General features: G+C 43.0%; 1 protein-coding gene across 1 annotated transcript in view; it reads left to right on the top strand.

Annotated features, from left to right (window-relative positions):
• Window positions 1-20,827, top strand: part of KIAA0319L (KIAA0319 like) — a 58,710-nt gene extending 37,883 nt beyond the window's left edge. The window contains exons 10-21 of the mRNA XM_015824153.1: window positions 1,089-1,317; window positions 4,845-4,968; window positions 6,544-6,676; window positions 8,722-8,870; window positions 9,351-9,505; window positions 10,243-10,381; window positions 11,710-11,869; window positions 13,578-13,720; window positions 16,081-16,203; window positions 17,277-17,367; window positions 17,469-17,560; window positions 19,850-20,827. Of these exons, the coding sequence (XP_015679639.1) occupies window positions 1,089-1,317; window positions 4,845-4,968; window positions 6,544-6,676; window positions 8,722-8,870; window positions 9,351-9,505; window positions 10,243-10,381; window positions 11,710-11,869; window positions 13,578-13,720; window positions 16,081-16,203; window positions 17,277-17,367; window positions 17,469-17,560; window positions 19,850-20,037 (1,726 nt within the window). The 3' untranslated portion in view covers window positions 20,038-20,827. The remainder of the gene's footprint in view (window positions 1-1,088; window positions 1,318-4,844; window positions 4,969-6,543; window positions 6,677-8,721; window positions 8,871-9,350; window positions 9,506-10,242; window positions 10,382-11,709; window positions 11,870-13,577; window positions 13,721-16,080; window positions 16,204-17,276; window positions 17,368-17,468; window positions 17,561-19,849) is intronic.
• The last annotated feature ends 397 nt before the right edge of the window (window positions 20,828-21,224 follow it).

The following is a 21,224-nucleotide window of genomic DNA, read 5'->3' as shown; positions in this document are numbered from 1 at the left end:
AATAATAATAATAATAATAATAATAATAATAATAATAATAATAATAATAATAATAATAATAATAATAATAATAATAATAAAAAAGTTGGAAGGGACCTTGGAGGTCATCTAGTCCAACCCCCTGCTCAGGCAGGAAACCCTATACCATTTCAGACAAATGGCTGTCCAGTCTCTTCTTAAAAACTTCCAGTGTTGGAGCCTTCACCGCTTCTGGAGGCAGGATGTTCCACTGGTTAATTGTTCTCACTGTCAGGAAGTTTCTCCTTAGTTCTAGGTTGCTTCTCTCCTTGGTCAGTTTCCATCCGTTGCTTCTTGTCCTGCCTCCAGGCGCTTTGGAGAATAGCTTGACTCCCTCTTCTTTGGGGCAGCCCCTGAGATACTGGAACACTGCTATCATGTTCCCCCTCGTCTTTCTCTTCATTAAACTAGACATACCCAATTCCAGCAAATGGTCCTTATATGTTTTGGCCTCCAGTCCCCTAATCATCTTTGTTGCTCTTCTCTGTACTCTTTCTAGAGTCTCAGCATCTTTTTTACATCGCGGTGACCAAAACTGGATGCCGCATTCCAAGTGTGGCCTTACCAAGGCCTTGTAAAGTGGTATTAATACTTCACGTGATCTTCATTCTATCCCTCTGTTAATGCAGCCCAGCACTGTGTTGGCCTTTTTGGTGCATTGTGGAGAATCACAAATGATATATCTTCAGTCAGAGAGTGGAAATTTCCACATTGCTTGTTAAGTAGCTCTTTACTTTCCCTATCTGTGAATAGAAATGCAGGGCTTCAGAGTCACTCTGTAAAGCTGTGTGTCATGCATGCAGTTGGCCAGCAGTTAGAGCTGCTCCCAGAAGTACTAGCATTTGCTTAAATTTCAGTCATATGCAGCATGGGAAATAAATAACCATTGTAGCCAGGGATGTTGCCATAGATGTTCAAATAAGCACCACCGCAACATTTCAGTCAATTCCATTAGGAACTAATAAACGCGAATGAAAAATGTCAGAGGCAGCGTGCGTCTGATTGCCAGATTTAGCTCTGATCGCTGCCTGCAAAATTGTTCCCTTTCCTCATTCTCTCTCCCACTTTAGCCTCACTGTGGTGGATTCTGATGGTGCTAGCAACTCCACCACCGCTAGCCTGACAGTAAACAAAGCCGTGGACTACCCCCCTGTGGCAAACGCGGGTCCTAACCAAGTGATCACCCTGCCTCAAAATTCCATCACCCTTTACGGAAACCAAAGCACAGATGACCATGGCATTGTCAGCTACGAATGGTCCCTCAGCCCCAACAGCAAAGTGAAGGTAGCAGAAATGCAGGTAAGATTGCCAGGACTCCCATTTAAAATGCATCCGTAAACATTTTCTTAATACGCTTTACAAGTTCAGCTTGGGAAAAAAAATTGCACCAAATCCTTGTAAACGTCTGGCAGTTAGGGTCCAATATTTGCCTGTATAACAAATGATTCCATATCGTTAGGAAATAATATGATTCTTTTTTTTCTTTTTTTTTTTTGTAAAAAGGTTTTATTGGTTTTTTCCATTTTTTACAAAAGCTTGGGACACAACGTGGTAGAAATAATACGATTCTTAATGTTAACATTTGTGTTCAAGACACACTGGGCAGGCTTTAAATTGGCTGCAGTCACCTGCGTATTTTCAGGGAATTTTATGACCTAGTGCAGGGGTAGGCAACCTTGGCTCTTTTATGACTCGTGGACTTCAACTCCCAGNCTAAAGGGGCCACTTCGAGAAGAGAAGGTCTCTGCTGATACAGATATTCTGGAACTGACCAACCTGGTACCAGGAAATTACACGTTCCGGTAAGCCAAGAGATCCTGTTTCTGATTGTGAGTCCAAAATACAGCGTTACTTTAGATTATATAATAAGCTTAGCAACTAAATTAGTTCCAAGAACAGCAACGCTGTTTTACCCACAATGTTATTTTATTTTTGTTAGCCTGTGTAGGTGGTCTGCTTATATAAGCATATACACCTCAGTTCACAACATAATCTGGCAAAGCTGCTACTAGCATCATTCTGGATCCAGGTGGCTGTTGCTGCATTCATAAAACAGTGGGGTCCCACATTATGTTGTTTTTAGCAAGTTATGAACATTAGTGAAAGAATATCCAATGGCTCATCATCCCTCACAATTTCTTTCTAAATCTCTCCCTTACTCCCTCTCTTCTACTTGGCCTACATCTATTTAAAAAAGTAGTCCTTGCATACCTGTTTGTTTAACTGAAGTTTAAGATGGATATTCTTGAGGGCTATCAAGACACAGCAAATGAATAATAAAATAATGAGGATACATTTAAATTAGCTTCTTTTGTAAAAGCGTCAAATTTTCTAGAGATATTCTTCAGCAATTCTCTGTCATTTGCGCTATCTGTAGTTCTAGGTTTATCTGTTTTTATGGTTGGGGGGGTTGCACTCCACTCAGTGTCCATTGGATTTGGGCAGCTATAATAAATTTAAATAAGGCATCAGGAAGGGCATCTGGCCAATAAACACTCAGCTCCGTTCAGTTTACCCCGATAAAAGGGATTATAGTGTTGTAAATAGAATAAATAAATAAACAAACAGACAGACAAATAAATAAGTATTATTCAATTTTCTTTGAATTTAGTCTAGCTGGCTTCAATTTAATAGCTAAAGAATATCTGTTACTCATTGGTATAGCTGCCATTCCATTTGTAGAAGAAATATTTTAAGCTTAAAAAGCTTTTTTTTTCTTCCTCTTTTGATCAGTGGTAGGATGATATGCTTCAGATGTTCTCATCCAAAAAGCTGTTTCCTGGGTTGCTTTGCCAATGATTTTAAATAATTAACTGTTTGCGTGGCTCTGTTACAGACCCCTCCAAAAGTGAACAGGCAGATTATCAACTAGCAAATAGCCTATATAATGTGACGGTTTAGATTTCATCTGTGCTTTTGAAACCAGCAGTGAATCTTACATCATGTGCTTGCCTTAATTGCCAAGTGGTTTCTTTATGCTTCTTTTTTCATGCTTAGCAAGGCTTTTCAGCTGTTTCTGAAAGGATTTCTTTGGCACTTTTGAGGAACACTTTAAAAATGTATTTACTTTGGCAGTGAACACTAGCTTGAAACTGGTAATTGGAAAGAAGCCTTATTATTCATGAGACTCATATATGCAGTGCCCACAGTAGGCTGCAGCAGATATAAAACCAAATTATTAACAAAAAAAACCTTTTTGGTCACTTCCGCCCACTGAATTCGAATTGTTCCTTTAATTTCACCTTATTTATAGCGGCAAATGCTTAATGATATAAAATTGCCACACCATACAAGCCTTGTGCCCTCTGGCACTGAATTCTGATATTTATTTTAAATGATTCACGGCATTAATATTTTAGCAGATTTATTAATAGAATATCCAAGGCTACAGATGATATAAAATAAAAATTATGAAGCTTGATATTAATATAATAGCATTAAAAAATAGCAGTACGTTCAATATAGTTCCGCCAGTATAAGGCAGTCTCCTAAATCACAGCAAGAAAGTGGCAATAAAAGCTTTGATTAAAAGATCATTGATACAGGTAGGTTTTTGAACTAGCCAACTGCATATCCATTAGGGAAGAGACCTGTTCAACAGCAGCCACTACTAAGAACTCCCCTGAGCCCCGGAGGCCAGCCAGACTTCACTAATTGAGGTTTGGTGCCTTGTGGAACTTTAATAATAATAATAATAATAATAATAATAATAATAATAATAATAATAATAATAATAATAATAATAATAATAATAATAATAATAATAATAATAATAATAATAAAAAAGTTGGAAGGGACCTTGGAGGTCATCTAGTCCAACCCCCTGCTCAGGCAGGAAACCCTATACCATTTCAGACAAATGGCTGTCCAGTCTCTTCTNTTTTTTCCATTTTTTACAAAAGCTTGGGACACAACGTGGTAGAAATAATACGATTCTTAATGTTAACATTTGTGTTCAAGACACACTGGGCAGGCTTTAAATTGGCTGCAGTCACCTGCGTATTTTCAGGGAATTTTATGACCTAGTGCAGGGGTAGGCAACCTTGGCTCTTTTATGACTCGTGGACTTCAACTCCCAGAATTCCTGAGCCAGCATGGTTCAGCTTGGAAACCTCTCCCTTTCCCCTCAGCGTGGCTGGCTCAGGAATTCTGGTAGTTGAAGTCCACGAGTCATAAAAGAGCCAAGGTTGCCTACCCCTGGCCTAGACCTGTATTTCTTAACCTTGGCCACTCAGAGATGGGTGGACTTCAACTCCCAGAATTCCTGAGCCAGCATGGCTCAGCTTGGAAGCCTCTCCCTTTCCCCTCAGCGTGGCTGGCTCAGGAATTCTGGGAATTGAAGTCCACGAGTCATAAAAGAGCCAAGGTTGCCTACCCCTGACCTAGTGAATATCGATCTCCCGCCAGTTTTTGATAAATTTAATAAAAATAAATGCACTCTCCAATAGTGGACACCATGGTTCAATCTATAGAAAAGGTGGTTAGGTGGTTACATTCTCTCCCACCAATGTCATTGCATTTCTGGCTTTGGTTCCTGTTCCTCCCTCAGATCAGAATTGCTAAGCATATAAGTGCCTAAGGCTAGCTTTACTTCACCAAATCTGCATGATATCTTAGTCTCCAAGGTTAGCATTCATTTAAGTGAATTCTATAGTTTTGAAAAAAAGAGATAAAAGTGGGCTTATCTGAGGCGAAACCCTTGGATTCATTCTGGCCATCCAAGATAAAAAGTTTAATCAGCCTTCTTTATCTCTTCCTCCTCCTCCTCCTCCTCCTCTTCCTCCTCCTCCTCCTCCTCCTCCTCCTCCTCCTCCTCCAATTCATAGGGGGTAAGGACTTCAACTCTGCAGCTCTCAGCCATGCGTGAAGGTGACTATACCTATCAACTGACAGTGACAGATTCTGCTGGCCATCAGTCCACCGCTGAAGTCACCGTGATCGTACAACCTGGTATGCTTTCAAAACAAATTGTTTGGCATAAGGGAATGCAAAATGCAAATCCCTATTACATTCCAGAAACCTAGCTATGAAGATAGTTATGGGCCAGATGTAGAACGGGCATGGTAGTCGTGGGAGGCTTCTTGAGTATCATCCTACTGGGGTGCATGCTTTTAAATTACTGCTGGTGCAACCAATGACGCTTAAAAGCCCTTGACTTCTTTTAAAAGTCATTTTCCCCAAATAAATGTGCACAGGCTGTCTCCCCACCAATTCCCCCCCCAAACCACTTAAAGAACAAAAAGTAGCATTTGAAACTCCCTTGAGTTTTAGAACTGGTATGTTGCATAGCATGAAAAAAAAAAACTAAAAATTGCTGGAGAGCAAAGAGCTAACCCTGTACAGTAATTTCCATTCTGTATATTGAAGTCTTTAATGGGAGCCTGTTAAAACTCTGCAAAACCTCCTTTATGGGCTCTTTATGTGTTACGTGTTAGGTTGAATTGTAGGGCTTATATGGAATGGAAAACTCTATATTATGAGACAATGTGTATCATTTGTTGGATATGCCACTCTCTAGGTCAAGATCTTATCTCATAAATATAGAGAACTAGAAGGCTGGGCACATGCATCCCCATCCTCATTTTTCTGATTCTAGAACCCCCTAAGATCATTATCCCAAACCTCAGCAGGATATTATCTATTTTTCATGGCTATTTTGATTTTTTTTTTATTTTATATTTTGACAAAAAAAGAACGTGAATAAGTATCTGAATCTGAACAGGCAAAACATGCTGATTTTGATTTTTAAAACAGTTCACATCCTCAAAAACTAAAAATAATAATAAAAAAACACAACAGACATGCTAAAAATATTGACCATGTACCCTCTAGAGAACTCAGAATTATGTCACACCCTTTGCCCTTTGGCCCTCAGGAACTCGTGTGTGTGTGTGTGTGTGTGTGTGAGAGAGAGAGAGAGAGAGAGAGAGAGAGAGAGAGAGAGAGAGAGAGAGAGAGAGAGAGAGAGAAGTGCAGCTCCTACCAACAAAATAAATACCTGTTTTGTAGAGTGAATATTATTATTTGCTAATGCCAAAAAAAAGGCGATCCGGGTTTAAGTTCTCACTGTTGTCTTGGCCACCTACAACCTCTCAGTTGGATTTACAGAATATGACTTGTTTGCTCAGTAGAGGCTGCTTATGTTAAATAAACGTATAAATCCCATAAAACGTCAGTGAAACAGGATATGGCAGTATCCAAGTAAATTTTTAATGTGTAACTTAATGTTATATTTTACAGGCTGTAAAAAAATCCATAATTCAGGACATTGTATGTAAAAAGGGTCCTGTCTGATTCCAAGCCTTCCTACTTAAAGCATCTCAACTAGCAGGGATAGAGAACAGTCATATTTGAAAATCCAGGGTGGGGGAGAAGGAGGATTGCCAGTATGGATTCCAATGGGTCAGATAACGGTCCAAGTTTCTATAAATCAATTTTATTTGCGTTTATTCCTCTTTATACCTCTCATTGCAAGCAATCTGCCACATTCTGGAGCGCCTTTTCAATTCCTGTCCTTTTACTCAGAAAACAACAAGCCGCCCAGGGCAGATGCTGGTCCAGACAAAGAACTCATCCTGCCAGTGGACAGCACCACTCTGGATGGCAGCAAGAGCTCAGATGACCAGAAGATTGTCTCCTTCCTTTGGGAGAAAACACAGTATGTCTCTCTTTTCTCCCACACGTGGTGGTTGTTCTTTTGCATGGAAAAGAAATTACACATTTGGTCTGCTCTGCTTACTTAAGTAAGGCCTTTTTGAGTTGGGATCTTGAGATAGGCCTGAGAATCCATAAATTACCTGCCACCTCCCAGGCTCACTTGCCTTAAATATAGTAGATTATCTTGAGTGTGGTGTTGAGTACATAGACTTGTTGTTGTTAGTTGCGAAGTCGTGTCCGACCCATCGCGACCCCACGGACAACGTTCCTCCAGGCCTTCCTGTCCTCTACTATCTTCTGGAGTCCATTTAAGCTCACGCCTACTGCTTCAGTGACTCCATCCAGCCACCTCATTCTCTGTCGCCTCCTTCTTCTCTTGCCCTCAATCTTTCCCAGCATCAGGCTCTTCTCCAGTGAGTCCTTCCTTCTCATTAGGTGGCCAAAGTACTTGAGCTTCAACTTCAGGATCTGGCCTTCTAAGGAGCAGTCGGGGTTGATCTCCTCTAGGACTGACCGGTTTGATCGCCTTGCAGTCCAGGGGACTCGCAGGAGTCTTCTCCAGCACCCTAGTTCAAAGGCCTCCATTCTATTCACACCAAGGCCACCTTTTCTGGAGCAATCGAGACTTCCATATGTGGTAGAATTTTTTTCTGGCTAGGATTAGGGGTAATCATCTTGGGGGGCAGGAGGGAGAATCTCATAATAAAGCACAATTGTCATGGGATTTTCATTACATGATTAGTGTTGACTTCAGGTTCCCTGAAACCTAGACTGAGAAACAGATCCTTTTGTTATAAGAGGTTGATGGGGCCAGACAGTTTTCTGGAATCTCTTGGGAGGTTTTCCTGCCAGTCCTGACAAGAACCTGGTCTCAGGTGGGAATAAAAGCTCGTCTCAAGCCATTCGTTGTTCCTTTATATTTGTAGAACTATGCTAACTTTTGACCTAGCCTAGAAGTAGCTTCCTAAAGTTGCAAAATGCCAAAGATTCTGAAAAATCAGGAAAATTCTCTTAAGGGCCTCCTATCCCTCCTTCCTCACAAACCTACACAATTTGTTATTTGGACTCTTTTTTGGTGGGAGAAGTCCGTGTCACCCATGTTTACTAACTGCACCCTATTTTTTCCATAAACAGCTGACTGGAATAAAATTATTTTGACTTTATTCCATTCACTTATATGGAACAAGAAAAAAAGAATCATGACCAATGTTACTAGAGAGAGAGAGAGAGAGAGAGAGAGAGAGAGAGAGGAAACACTACTCAATATGTTTATTTCTTCCTTTTTATATAACAAGTTTTTATTGGTTTTACATTTAAGTATTTAGAAAGCAGCGTGGTGATTGGGTAGTCAATAGTATAATAACAAACTCTTTAGTACATATCTCAGGTCACATCATCAAAAAATTCCTTCTCTATTTCCCCTTAACATTTGCTATATCATATTTAAGCTAGTAAATTTGTAATTATAACAAACTCAGTTAAAACATTTATCAATATATTTATGCTTATACATATCCATGTCCTGTATTTAAATTTTACCTAATTTTTAATTACAGTATTCCAATTTAACCTTTAATATCCATAATATTTAAATTTCAGGTAACCCAACTTTCCTTTATTTCACTACATAAAAATTATAATATCTAAAATACACCTATTACTTACTAAAATATATTTTATTTCATAGACATTTTCTATTTCTCATCCTAGTACATCATCACTTACTAACGGAGTATCCTTTATTGTCTCAAATCCATCGTCTGTGTTATCTGGGCTAAACAATAATTCAAAGCTATTTCCTAATAGCTAATTTTCATTTCCCTTATAAATCTAAATCCTCAATATTAGGCCAATTAATCCCTTATTTTTTATCATTTTCCAACAATAGTTAAATTTAATAAATATGTTTATTTCTTTCTGAGCACACCAAATAATTCTCCTTGCGTCACCTAGGTCTTCCTCAGGGGTCAAAAGGAATAACTGTCTCTCTCTCTCTTTTCTGTGCAAACATTTATGACAAGTTCAGCTTATTTTCTTCTGTGCCAGGGGTCCAGATGGGGTGAAACTGGAAAATGCCAACAGCAGCATAGCCACAGTCTCTGGGCTTAAAGTGGGAACGTACACATTCACACTAACAGTCAAAGATGAACGGAATTTGCAAGGGCAAAGTTCAGTTAATGTCATTGTGAAAGAAGGTGAGTAGCAGGTAGAAAGTCATAACATTTTAATGGCCATCAAATCAGATGGACCATGTTGGCTGGGGAATTCTGGGAATTGAAGTCCACCCATGCTGGCTGGGGAATTCTGAGAATTAAGTTCACACGTCTTAAAGTTGCTGAGGGAGAAACACTAAACTAAACCAACACCCTGGCCGTTATTGTATTCTGCAATTAATTTGTTCCTATGAGAACCAGTGGGAATTTTTTAAAAGTATATTTCTGGATTATCCCATCTTCCTTAGTAATTAATTGATAAGTTTGAGGGAAATTACTGACCATATTTTGGCTAGCTCTGTAAACCATATGGTTGATCATTCAGTTGGGTTTTATGGCTGATGATGGACTCCATGCTGGAATGAATATTCCCAATATCCCTCTCCTGGAGTATCTTCACCTGCTGTTACCCTTTGGACTCATATGTCTTCTGATCCTTTCTTCTTCCCTTTTTTTGTCCAGAGATAAATCAGCCTCCTGTGGCAAAAATTGTGGGGAACAGCCTTACCATCACTCTCCCTACAAGCACGGCAGAGCTTGATGGGTCCCAGTCTATGGATGACAAAGGAATTGTCACCTTCCTGTGGACTCGGGATGAGAGCAGCCCTGCAGCAGGGGTGGGTATTGAGAAGATCTGCTACTCCATTTTCTACAGTGCTTCTGCTATATGTGAGACTCAAGAACGTTTAGCAATATTTTGCCAACTGCATGAACGATACAGCAGCTCATAAGCTAGGGACGATCCAGTATATTGAATTTTGTTTTCCTTTAGAGCAATTTTCCTCAGTCAGTTGCCCTCTAAATGGGTTGGCAACAACTCCCATAAATATTGTACAGGAGAAGTCTGTAAAATCTGTATAAAACTAATTAACCCCAGGGGCCCTTTGGAGCTCTCTAATAGAAGATAAACAGAAAGGAAACAGCACATCCTGAAGCGACACAGCATTAGCTCTGTGTAATGGTTGCTGTATCAGTGAAATACCCTTGCTCTGTCCTTAATTTTTAAACCTGTTTCACCGTTAATTGGCCCTTGATAGTTGCTCATCTTGCCTGCAATCGTATTTAGTCAGTAGGACTTCTTGTGCTTCCTTCAAAATTCCAGTTTTTTTTTTTTAAAGCAAGTAGAAAGAGGCCTCTTCTGCATTTCTGGTGCTTTACAATTTATGTTGTTGATCAAAAGCACATAAGGATACCCGGGTTGCTTCCAACTTCTCCACATGAAGGAGAGAATCCATTTTGCTATAGCGTGTGCGTGTCTTTGTGTGCAATGCTTTTAAGAAACTGGATTCTGGAACTGTTTTCTGGATCTTGAATTTCTGCTTTGTTTCCTTTTGGACGTTTGCTTGAAATACAGGAGGTGCTAAATAATTCGGATCATCATCCCATTCTGTTTCTCTCCAACCTGGTGGAGGGAACGTACACCTTCCTTCTAAAAGTGACTGATGCCAAAGGGGAGAGTGATGGAGACCGAGCCACTGTGGAAGTGAAACCTGGTGAGTGTGTCCATTTCCATCATCATATCTTCTTTCCCAAAATGATTGGTTTCCACATGAAGCTTATGTGGAAAGAGGAAAGTGAAGTAGACACTGTACCTATGATCTTATTATTATGTGCTAATAACAAGTAGCAATAATATAAATAACTAATGAAGGAGCAAAGTTGGTAGTAAGAAGTATACCTGAGCATCATATTCCAAGCATGTAATCCACAATGTTAATAATCATTACAAGACATAAACTCATCTGTTCCAATTGGACCTTGAAATGGGCCTTCATGGATGTGATGAAATCTCAACTTTAGGCTGCACGGTTTCTATGGTTTTAGCTGCTGTGCTTCATCCATTTTAAAATCTAAGACCCTGCATTGGGTTCCACTTCTAGTAGTCCTCGTTTACCGACTGCCTCATTTAGCAACCATTTGTAGTTATGACAGTGATAAAAAAGTAATTTCACGACCAATTCTCACAATGTATCACCTTTGCATGTCTTTAAAGCAAAGTAAGATCACAAGCACAGTTGTAGCTTCGTGACAGCTTCACTTAGGAATATAGTTGTTAGTCCCAATTGTGGTCATTAAAATGAGGATTACCTGGTATATATGACATAGTAAGGTTAGTACTTTGTAAGTTTATATTACTCAGATCATATTTCTAGGCACACAGCGTCCAAACAACATGCACCCCTTTTCCTCCATCATTTTATGCAACCCACATAGCTTTCTCCAACTGAGATTCTGAATTTCTCTGACTTGACTGCTGAAAGGTTGCATGGCTCCTAACTTTTAGGGGGAGAAACACACAAAAATATTTATTAATTAAATGGATTTCTATGGCTGCCCAACTCGCATGTAGTTACTCCAACAGAGGAGCCCCAAAAAAAGTCCCCCAGCTTCCAAATCCAGAAACAAGTGGAAACTACTACACACACACCCGTTAAGTGACAGAGCCACTTACCCTATCCCACCTGAAATGTTTAAGTATCTCCACCACCACCACCACCACCACCACCCACTCCAAAGCAAAACTTTGTCTCCTCTGTTCTAAACAACACAAAGCTTCTCCAAGTTGGCTTCACCTGGAATGGAGCAGCTGTCTCTCAGGAGCCATCCTTCTTCATGTTCTTCCCTGAACATTTTCCAAAGAATGAATCTTGGACGCCCTGCCCGTTTGGCTAGCTTTGTGTTAAACTGAGTTAACGCATAGATGGCCACAGCAGACCCGTTTTGTTTTTCCTTGGCCTCACCCCGGCGATAGAGCAAATTTACATTCCAACCTCACCAGTGCACGTGACGCATTCTAGCACTGACTTCAGCACTCTTCCAGATCCTAGGAAGAACAACCTTGTGGAAATGATCCTAGATGTCAACGTCAGCCACCTGACGGAGCGGCAGAAGGGCATGTTCATCCGTCAGATCGGGGTTCTGCTTGGGGTCCTAGATTCAGACATCACAGTTCAGAAGATCCAGGCTTACACTGAGAAGAGGTAAGAAAAGAAGAACCACACTTTCAACCCAGCTTCTGTTCCATGGTGGTTGTCTTGGAAATTAAATGCGAGGATGTCCCCATACCTTGGGTGCTTTGAGTTCTTATGAGAAGAGGTTGGGGGTGAATGTAGACATCAGTTAGGTAAGGAGGTCCCATTAATGGACCTGTTCTGAGATAACTAATGTTTGAATATCCCAACTGGCACTAGCCCCAGCTCCTCCTCATCAAAATAAAGTGATACAAAGCAACACTTTCTTTTGACATGCTCCAACTGACCTATTTTTAAGGCTGCAATATTGTGCGCTATGGGTTTCTTGGAGCAGAGGTGGCCCAGGTGCACTGTATTGTGTGGGCACAGTTGTATGTGCACAGTTATATCTGTACTAAACACCCCTGCCCTCAGCCATTCACATTGTGAGAATACAGACAAACTTAGAGGACTACGGGCCTATTGGACACATAGATGCTACCAGCTAATATATATTTTAGAAGTTTGTACTTTTAAGATGTTACTTGGTTTCTAGCCAGCCTACTTTGTAAGTGTGTTGCTTAAACATAGCCTGTTTTGTTTTATGTAATAAACCTGGTAACACACCCTTTCCCCGATGCAGTTTTGATGAATCCACTCCTGAAGTGCTTTGCTTTCTTCAAGTAGATTTTTAATAGACTTGAAAAAATAGGAGCATCAAATATTTAAACCTAAAAAACTGTTTGGTATCTGGTTTAAAAAAGAAGAAGCAAAAACAGTGTGGATGGTCTGTCTGAGGCATGGGAAAGGGGCTTCAGTCCAGCATCAACTGCATGATTTTGTTGAGCAAAATGGTGGCTAAGGAAAGGGCAGTTAGTTAACACAAAGCCTCACCTCCCTTTCATATATACAGGTACTGTTAGCTCTCATTATCGGTAGCCTCGCTTATCCATCCTTGATAAATAAGGCTCCAGCCCTCAGTATACGTGGAAAGGTTTCACCTGTCTGCAGTTTGAATCTTTTCTTGTTAGTTCTCACTTGCAAAAATGGCAGACGGGTTTTTACACATGCATAAGGTATGTTTTAAAAGATTGGAGTTTGATCATCTATGCCAGTGGTGGCGAACCTATGGCACGGGTGCCAGAGGCGGCACTCGGAGCCCTCTCTGTGGGCACACACACCGTTGCTCCAGCCCCGCCTCCTCCCACAGCCCCTTCCTCACCAGCAGCCCCCCTGGAAGAGAGTTGCCCCCGGGCGCAGCCCATATGAAGCAGCGCAACCAAGGACATGGTAGCCGGGCAGTGGGGACAAGACTCCGCCCTTGCACCCCATTGCACACAGATGATGCTACGGGGCATGGGTGGAGGGCGTGGCCACCATGGCGCTGCTGGGCTGCCTGGGTGATCTGTGGCAGGCCGTGGAGATGGTGGGTCGTCCAGCGGGCAGGGCGGAGCGGGGAGAGAGTAGGGGGCAGTTTTGGGGCACTTGGTCTCTAAAAGATTCGCCATCACTGATCTATGCAATGTGTTTGCTCTTCAATAGGCTTCAGAGGAAAGAGGATTATCTTAAACACGGGGACCAACATGGTCACTGGGCGAGAAACATTGGGCAAATTCTTGAAGATTGTGTATTAAGGAAATAACTTCCATGGCACCTTCCTGCCTCTCATGAATTGCAATTCTGGTCCAGCATTTTCTCTTTTCTCTTTTTCCGTTCCCAATTTTCTTCCCTTTGACAGCACAAAGTTGGTGTTCTACGTGCGGAATCAGCCTCCTCGCCAGATCTTCAAAGGGCGCGATGTTGCGTGGACTCTCAAGAGTGAATTGCGGAAGCAACAATCAGAATTCCTTATCTTCCGTGCGCTGGAGATCAATACCGTCAGTAAGTCAGAGGATACTATATATAGGAGACTCACTTTATTCCGTTACACCTAGAAATCATGTTGCTGCCTAGCGGGACCTTAAAAGCGCGTCTTTTCCATGGCAGCTTCTGCCCTGTGCACACCATTCCTCCAGGGCAAGGCTTTTCAACCAGTGGTACGGGTACCACCTGTGGTACATTGGCACCTGGCAGGTGGTACGCAACCATCCTAGAAAAGTAGCGGGGGGGGAATGAGCTGAAATGGTGGCAGCACCGCACAAGCCTGAGCGAGAGATGGCTGGAGCTGCAGGGCTCAGCAGAAGCACCAATCAGCTGGAAAGCAGCACTGATCCTGGTGCTTCTGCTAAGCCCAGAAGAAGCACCGATCAGCTGGAATGTTGCAGACTCTCCAGGGTCTTGTGATTTACATTCAGATGCTTGGCAACTGATTCATATTTATGATGGTCACAGTGTCCCAGGGTCATGTGAAGTGACCAAAACCTGCTGCAACCACCCAGCAGACTTGGGGAATAAAAACCAAACACCCCCCCACCCCACCCCCGCTGCCAATCCTCAACAGAAATGCTCACAACAATGAAAACCTCAGACAGGAGGAAGAGCGCGGCCGGGCGGGCAGGCAAGTGTCTTGCTCAGCGGGCACCTTTTTCAGTGCCACTGTAACTTCGAACAGTCACTAAGCGAACTGTTGTAAGTCGAGGACTACCTGTATCACTTTTTTCCTTTTTTTTTTTTTTGGTCATCAAGTTTTTGACACCTTGCTAGGCGACTGATGGTACTCGGATGTTGCCATATCCTAAAAATGGTACAATGGGTGAAAAAGTTGAAAAGCCCTGCTCTAGGGATCCAACAGGCTCCAACTCTCTTACCTTCCAGAAGGCCATCAAGATTCTTCCTCCAAGCACTGGGTAGGGCGAGGTTAGAGCTTGAAGATGGTGCCATTGGCTGCATTGAAGGAGATTAATTGTGGCAGCAGGCTTTGATTTTTGGTTTTACTGCAAAGAAAGAAGAAGGCAAGGCTCAGTTCACAAATCCACCTGCTAAAGCTTCCCTTTTGCCCTTTGGTAAAACGCATTACAGGTAGTCCTTGACTTACAACCACTCATTTAGTGACTGTTTGAAGTTATAACAGCACTGAAAAAAGTGACTTATGACTGGTTTTCACACTTAGCATCCCCATGGCCACGTGTTCAGAATTGGGGCACTTGGCAACTGGCAGGTATTTATGACAGTTGCAAGGTCCTGGGCTCATCATCAGAGTTGCTCTATGTGGGAGATCTTCCATCTCCAAATTTGAACTATAATTAAAATAAATAAAACTCCAGGTCTTATGCATGCATCTGGCTAGGCCATGGTTTTCCCAGTTGCAATGTATGGCTGTGAAAGTTGGACCAAAAGAAAGGCTGAGGGCCAAAAAATTGAGGCCTTTGAACTCTGGTGCTGGAGAAGATTCCTGTGAGTCCCCTGGACTGCAAGGCGATCAAACTGGTCAGTCCTGGAGGAGATCAACCCCAACTGCTCTTTAGAAGGGCAGATCCTGAAGTTAAAACTCAAGTACTTTGGCCACCTAATGAGAAGGAAGGACTCACTGGAGAAGAGCCTAATGCTGGGAAAGATGGAGGGCAATAGAAGAAGGGGATGACAGAGAATGAGGTGGCTGGATGGAGTCACTGAAGCAGGAGGCGTGAGCTTCAATGGACTCCAGAAGATGGTAGAGGACAGGAAGGCCTGGAGGAATGTTGTCCATGGGGTCGCGATGGGTTGGACACGACTTAGCAACTAACAACATTTACCTGGGAACAAACTGGAAGCCAGCATAATTCTTAGCATAGATATAATGTGACCTTTTAGTTATGGCCGAGACCAACCTAGTTACTGAGTTCTGGAACAGTTGAGGTTTCTGAACATCAGATACCCATATTAAATGGAAGCCTATAATAGCCAACAAATCTCTATGATGCATATATGGGAAGGAGATGGAGTTGTACATCAACCAAAGTTGGTCAAAATAGTTGCGTCCATCTGCGAAACCAGAAAAAAAAATGCAGATTTGCCTCAAACTGCATATCTGTTTGTTTTCTGTTAAGAGTATAACCATATTCACAATTAGGATCTGTATCATCTCTTTGGAAACTTGTTCCTTCAGAGTGAGTTCTTTCATTTAGTCTGGATTTGGTTTATTATCCCCCATCTAAACCATTACAGACTATAAACAGCCAGGCAGTACTTGTGTTTTATTTACACATCCATGCTATATGGACCAACAACCATGAGAAATATACATAAAGGCAGTATTCGTACTCTCAAGTGCCTGTCCCTGGTACTGTCTACCTCCCTATTGACTAGATTTTCCTCCTCCTCAGCCTGCCAGCTAAACTGTTCAGATCACGGCCTCTGCGACTCTTTCACCAAGCGTTGTATTTGTGATCCTTTTTGGATGGAGAACTTCATCAAAGTGCAGATTGGTGAGGGTGAAAGCAATTGCGGTAGGTGGACATCCCAGTTTCATGACTCTGCTGGACATAGGATGAGTTTTGCTAGAGGCTGTGTCAGGATGCTGCTTACATTTTAGGTGTGTCTAGATTCTGCTTACATGTTAAATCTTACACTCTGTTATAGGGAGAGGAGAGTTAACAGGCTGACATAGAGCACTGCTGTTGACTTCTAAGATTGTGTTTCTTGTGTCTTAAATGCTGTCTAGGAGAGGAAGGGTCAGTGAGGTCATTCATCCTTGTTCCACAGGAATGTTCAGGGAAGACCAGGATAATTACACTTTGCCTAACCTACAATCTGTCAGTAGCACACCCTGTTAGGTCAATTGGGATATCCCTTCCAAAAGGAGATGGGAGAGTAGTCACAGTAGCTACTACCTAAGATGGATCAATTTCTCTGGTGTGTGAGGCTCTGCTAATATTCCCTTAATTCAGCCAATCCATTTACAGTATTTATCCAAAAGGACAGTCGAAGCGTCTCCCAAACACAGAAGGTCATTAAGGAAAAAACACAATAGCAGAATGCCCCAACTTTTTCAGTCTGATCTTTTGGAGCAAGTGGGGCTCGTTTAATTTTTAAAAAGAAAAAGAAAATTCACAAGATTGCCAAATTTCATGAGATTCCTGTGTTTACCATTCTTCCCTGAAATCCCAAGGAGAATGGGTGAAGTAACGAGAGTTGGGCTGCTTTTTAATTTGCACATTCATACCTCCCTCTACGCCTAAAATGGTTCCTGAATTTAAACCAGAGTTTAAACTATCTGTTATGAGCTACAGAAAATCTTATCTGAAGACACAGGCTCTCCTGTGTGATTTCTGAAAGATGGAGACGTAAGGCTGGTTTTGATCTGGAGTCAGAAGTATAGCAGGGGATTGAGAAGACTGGCCAAGCAAGGGCAGGAAGTCAAAATCCTAGTCCTGGCAATCCAGAAGTTCCATTTTTTCCCCCTGCTAACTAAGAGCCCATGACTGCATTCATATCTTCTTGCTGTGCCCGAAGGACTCGTGAAATTTCTGTTACGTCTCAAAAGTCAGACAATCCGAGAACATTTCTGTGCTTCTTCCAGAATGGAGTGTGCTCTACGTCGTGATTGCATCCTTTGTGATTCTGGTCTCCCTTGGCATCTTCTCCTGGGTGGTGGTCTGCTGCTGCAAGAAGTGAGTAAGCGCCCGTGCCCCCTTTGCCAGGGTTCCCCGGGCGAGCTGTTCGTCTTATTCTGCCTTCCCCGAGCTCCAACTTGTTTGTTTGTCTCCTGAAGGAAAAAAGGAAAAGCCAAAAGGAAGAGTAAGTATAAGATCTTGGATGCCACGGATCAAGAGAGCCTGGAGCTGAAACCAAATTCCAAAGCAGGTGAGACCTTAGAGAAGAGGCTAGGGATGACCAAAGACTGAGGCAGCCTGTTTTTTTATTCTCAAGGGATTATAAATGTCTCCATGAACCTCAGTTTAGACCAGTGGTGGGGAACCCATGGCATGGGTGCCAGAGGTGGCACTCAGAGCCCTCTCTGTGGGCACGTGCGCCATCGCCCCAGTCCTAGACCTTCAGGTGGGTTTTATAAAACCTTTTCGCTTTAGGCCTCCGCCGCCGTGTGCAAAAAAAAAAAGGTTCAATCAATCAGTCAATTTCAACTCTTGCGGGGAAAAAAAAATCTTGCAAAGTTGGAATTGATTGATTGAACGTTTTAGTCCCACCCAGTCTGCCGTTACCACCGCAGCCACGCCCACCCAATGGGCCACACCCACCCGGCACCCGACGATGCATAAGTGGATTTTGGGTTGCAGTTTGGGCACTCGGTCTCTAAAAGGTTCGCCATCACTGGTTTAGACCTTTATAGGTAGTCTTCGACTGGCGACTGTTTAAGGACAGTTTGAAGCCTCGAAAAAAGTGACTTAAGACTTGTCCTCAGAGTTATGACTGTCGCACCACCCCCAAGGTCAGAGGTTTGCAATTTGGGAGCTTAGCAACTGGCTCACATTTATGATGGTTGCAGTATTTTGCAATCATGTGATTGTGACTTACGACCTTGTCAGCCTGGTTCCCACAAGCAAAATCAGTTGGGGAAGCCAGATTGGCTTCATGACTCCAGTAAAAAAAATGGTTGTGAAATCAGGTCCAACCACATGATGTAGGTCCTCATTCCCGCCAGCGTGTGAAATAGAGGGCCGAGCATGTGATTCCTTTGCTGTCTTTCCTCTAAATACACCGTAGCTTGTAATCTGGAGATCGAATGCTTTTGTTGTCTTTGTAAAGAAAGCTTTATTCTGAAAGAGGGATGTAAAAGTAAGAAGGGGCTTGAAACCTCTTCCCTTTGCACATTTCTTTGTTTTTTGTTCATCACATCTTTAAACCGCCCATCTCCCTCACAGCGGGACTCTGGGAATACGCCATGCAATATTAAAGTATAAAAACATACAAAAGTTAAAACATTTAAAAGAGGCAAGAATGATTAAAACACGGTTTAAAATTAATTGAAAGGGGAAGGGAGAGCTTTCAGAGTGCTAACCTGCCCCAGGGTTGTGTGCGCTCCTCTGGGCTCCCTACACAAGGCCACAGAGCCAAGTTTTTGCTCCGTTTTGGAAGGCCTGGGGGGGGGGCTGCCTCATCTGTGGGTGGGGGAGGGGGGAAGAATATTCCACAGGGCAGGGACAGTGGGAGAGAAAGTTCTCTTCCTGCAGCCAGCCAATCAGAACTTCTTGACTGATGGGATAACGCAACATACCTTCCCTGTCGGACCGGGTCGGATGGGCTGATCTAGGAGGACGAAGATCGCTCCATAGGCCAGGACTTTTCAACCTTTTCACCCATTGTACCACTTTTAGGATATGGCAATATCTGAGTACCACCCATCGCCTAGCAAGGTGTCAAAAACGTGATGACCCAAAAAAAAAAAAAGGAAAAAAGTGATAAAAGTGCAGGTAGTCCTCGACTTACAACAGTTTGCTTAGTGACTGTTCAAAGTTACAATGGCACTGAAAAAAGTGCCCCACCAAGGAAACAGCCGAGCAAGACACCTGCCTGCCCACCTGGCGGCGCTCTTCCTTCTGTCCGAAGTTTTCATTGTTGTGAGCATTTCTGTTGGGGATTGGCAGCAGGGGTGGGGTGGGGGGGATGTTTGGTCTTTATTCCCCCTGTCTGCTGGGTGGTTGCAGCAGGTTTTGGTCACTTCACATGACCCTGGGACACTGTGACCGTCATAAATATGAATCAGTTGCCAAGCATCTGAATGTAAATTACAAGACCCTGGAGATGCTGCAACATTCCAGCTGATTGGCGCTTCTTCAGGGCTCAGCAGAAGCACCAGGATCAGCGCCGAGCTCCAGCTGGAGCCTGGAGCTGATCCTGGCACTTCTGCTGAGCCCTGACAGCCCCAAAGAAGCGCCAGTCAGCTGGAAAGCAGCACTGATCCTGGCGCTTCCGCCGAGCCCTGAACGCCCTGCAGCTCCAGCCGTCCCTCGCTCAGGCTTGTGCGGTGCTGCCACCGGTTCAGCTCATTCCCCTCCCCCGCTACTACTTTTCTAGGATGGCCGCGTACCACCTGCCAGGTGCCAATGTGCCACAGCTGGTACCCGTCCCACTGGTTGAAAAGCCCTGGTATAGGCAGCCTTTCGTTTCCTGATGTTTCTTGGTTCCTTTTCAAAGGCAGCAAGCAGAAGCCCCAGGCCCAGAACACCAGTCTGATGCATTCCGAGTCTGAACTGGACAGCGACGAAGCCATCTTCACTTGGCCTGACCGGGAGAAAGGAAAGCTGCTCCACGGCCAGAACGGGTTTCTGAGAAACGGGCAGGTGATCCTGAAGCCCAAAAAACAGCGGGAAGAGATTCTATAGCGACCGGCCTGCGTGGCAAAGAGTTGGCAAGGGGTTCAGAAGACCGCTCTCTCTCTCTCTCTCTCCGCCCTCGGTTGCACGAGGTATCTTGGGAGTACCCCTGTTGGAGAGCCCTTCTCTCTTTACCAATAATCTCTTAAGAAAACGGGGAGTCCAACTGCCAGTCCTTGAAACTGGACTCAAAAGGGAAATTTAATTTTGGCAAAAAAAGGAAAGAAAAAAAGAAGAAGAAGCTGTGAAACAAAGACTACAAAGGGCAGGTGCGGTTCTGAAAAACAATGCAGAACTTCCCGGCCACTCCTGTGAAAAGGCGTCGATTTGCGTAGGGCTGCCGTACCGATCCCAGGCACTTCTTGCCAACATCTGTTTGCCACAGAGTTGGCAACCCTCTTCACACACACTCCTGCGTTGTTTGTGAGAACACACTTTGTAGTTGGTCTTGAAAGCTGAGATGCCTCAAACTATGGTTTGTTTGTTTTTTGTCCTAATTCACTCCTAGGAAAACCTTCCTGATTCACCATCCTTGATGAGCTTCGTTTTCCAGAAATGGAAGAAGCCACGTTTCCACGGCAAGCAAAGAAACTGCATGTTGGCTATGACGGTCAAGGGTTATTTCCCCTTTTAAGTTTTTGCCAGTGGTGAGCATTGAGATGGAGCCTCCAGATCATTGGTGGCTCTGGCTCTTTTCCTCCACGCTCTGCGTCCAGCCTGAAAGTTTTTTCTCACTGATAGTCAGTCACACTGTAAAACAACAGGCTCCTTTGCCTGTGAAAAACACTGATGTGTTGTCTTGAAAAAAAAACAAAAAAACACTTTTGCACAAGTTGAAAATGAGGAGAGAGAGGATCAAAAGACAGGCAAACTGGTTCAAATACTGCCCAGTAGATCAGAGTCTCTTCCTCTCCTATTGTAGCACCTCTTTATCTATTGTTAATTCCATGCACATTGTGTGCTTTCCAACAGAAATGTTGGTTATCCCATGTCAGATCTATAAACCCCCCTCCCTTTTTTTTTTTTTTAAAAACCTAGAGCAAATACAGGCATCTCCACCGAACATCCCATTTGGTGGAAATCACAAGTTACTAGGCAATATGAACCAGCTCCCTTTTCGTCCCTAAGAATGATGGAAAATGCTTCGTAGTTTCATTAGGGGTATGTGATTTACTCTCGCTCATCTTCCTTTTCCC

Source organism: Protobothrops mucrosquamatus, unplaced genomic scaffold (genome assembly GCF_001527695.2).
Source record: "Protobothrops mucrosquamatus isolate PMUCROS unplaced genomic scaffold, P.Mucros_1.0 scaffold2140, whole genome shotgun sequence".
Classification (NCBI taxonomy): Eukaryota; Metazoa; Chordata; class Lepidosauria; order Squamata; family Viperidae; genus Protobothrops; species Protobothrops mucrosquamatus.
Note: the sequence above shows the minus strand (reverse complement) of the source record. Positions and strands in the feature narration are given on the sequence as shown.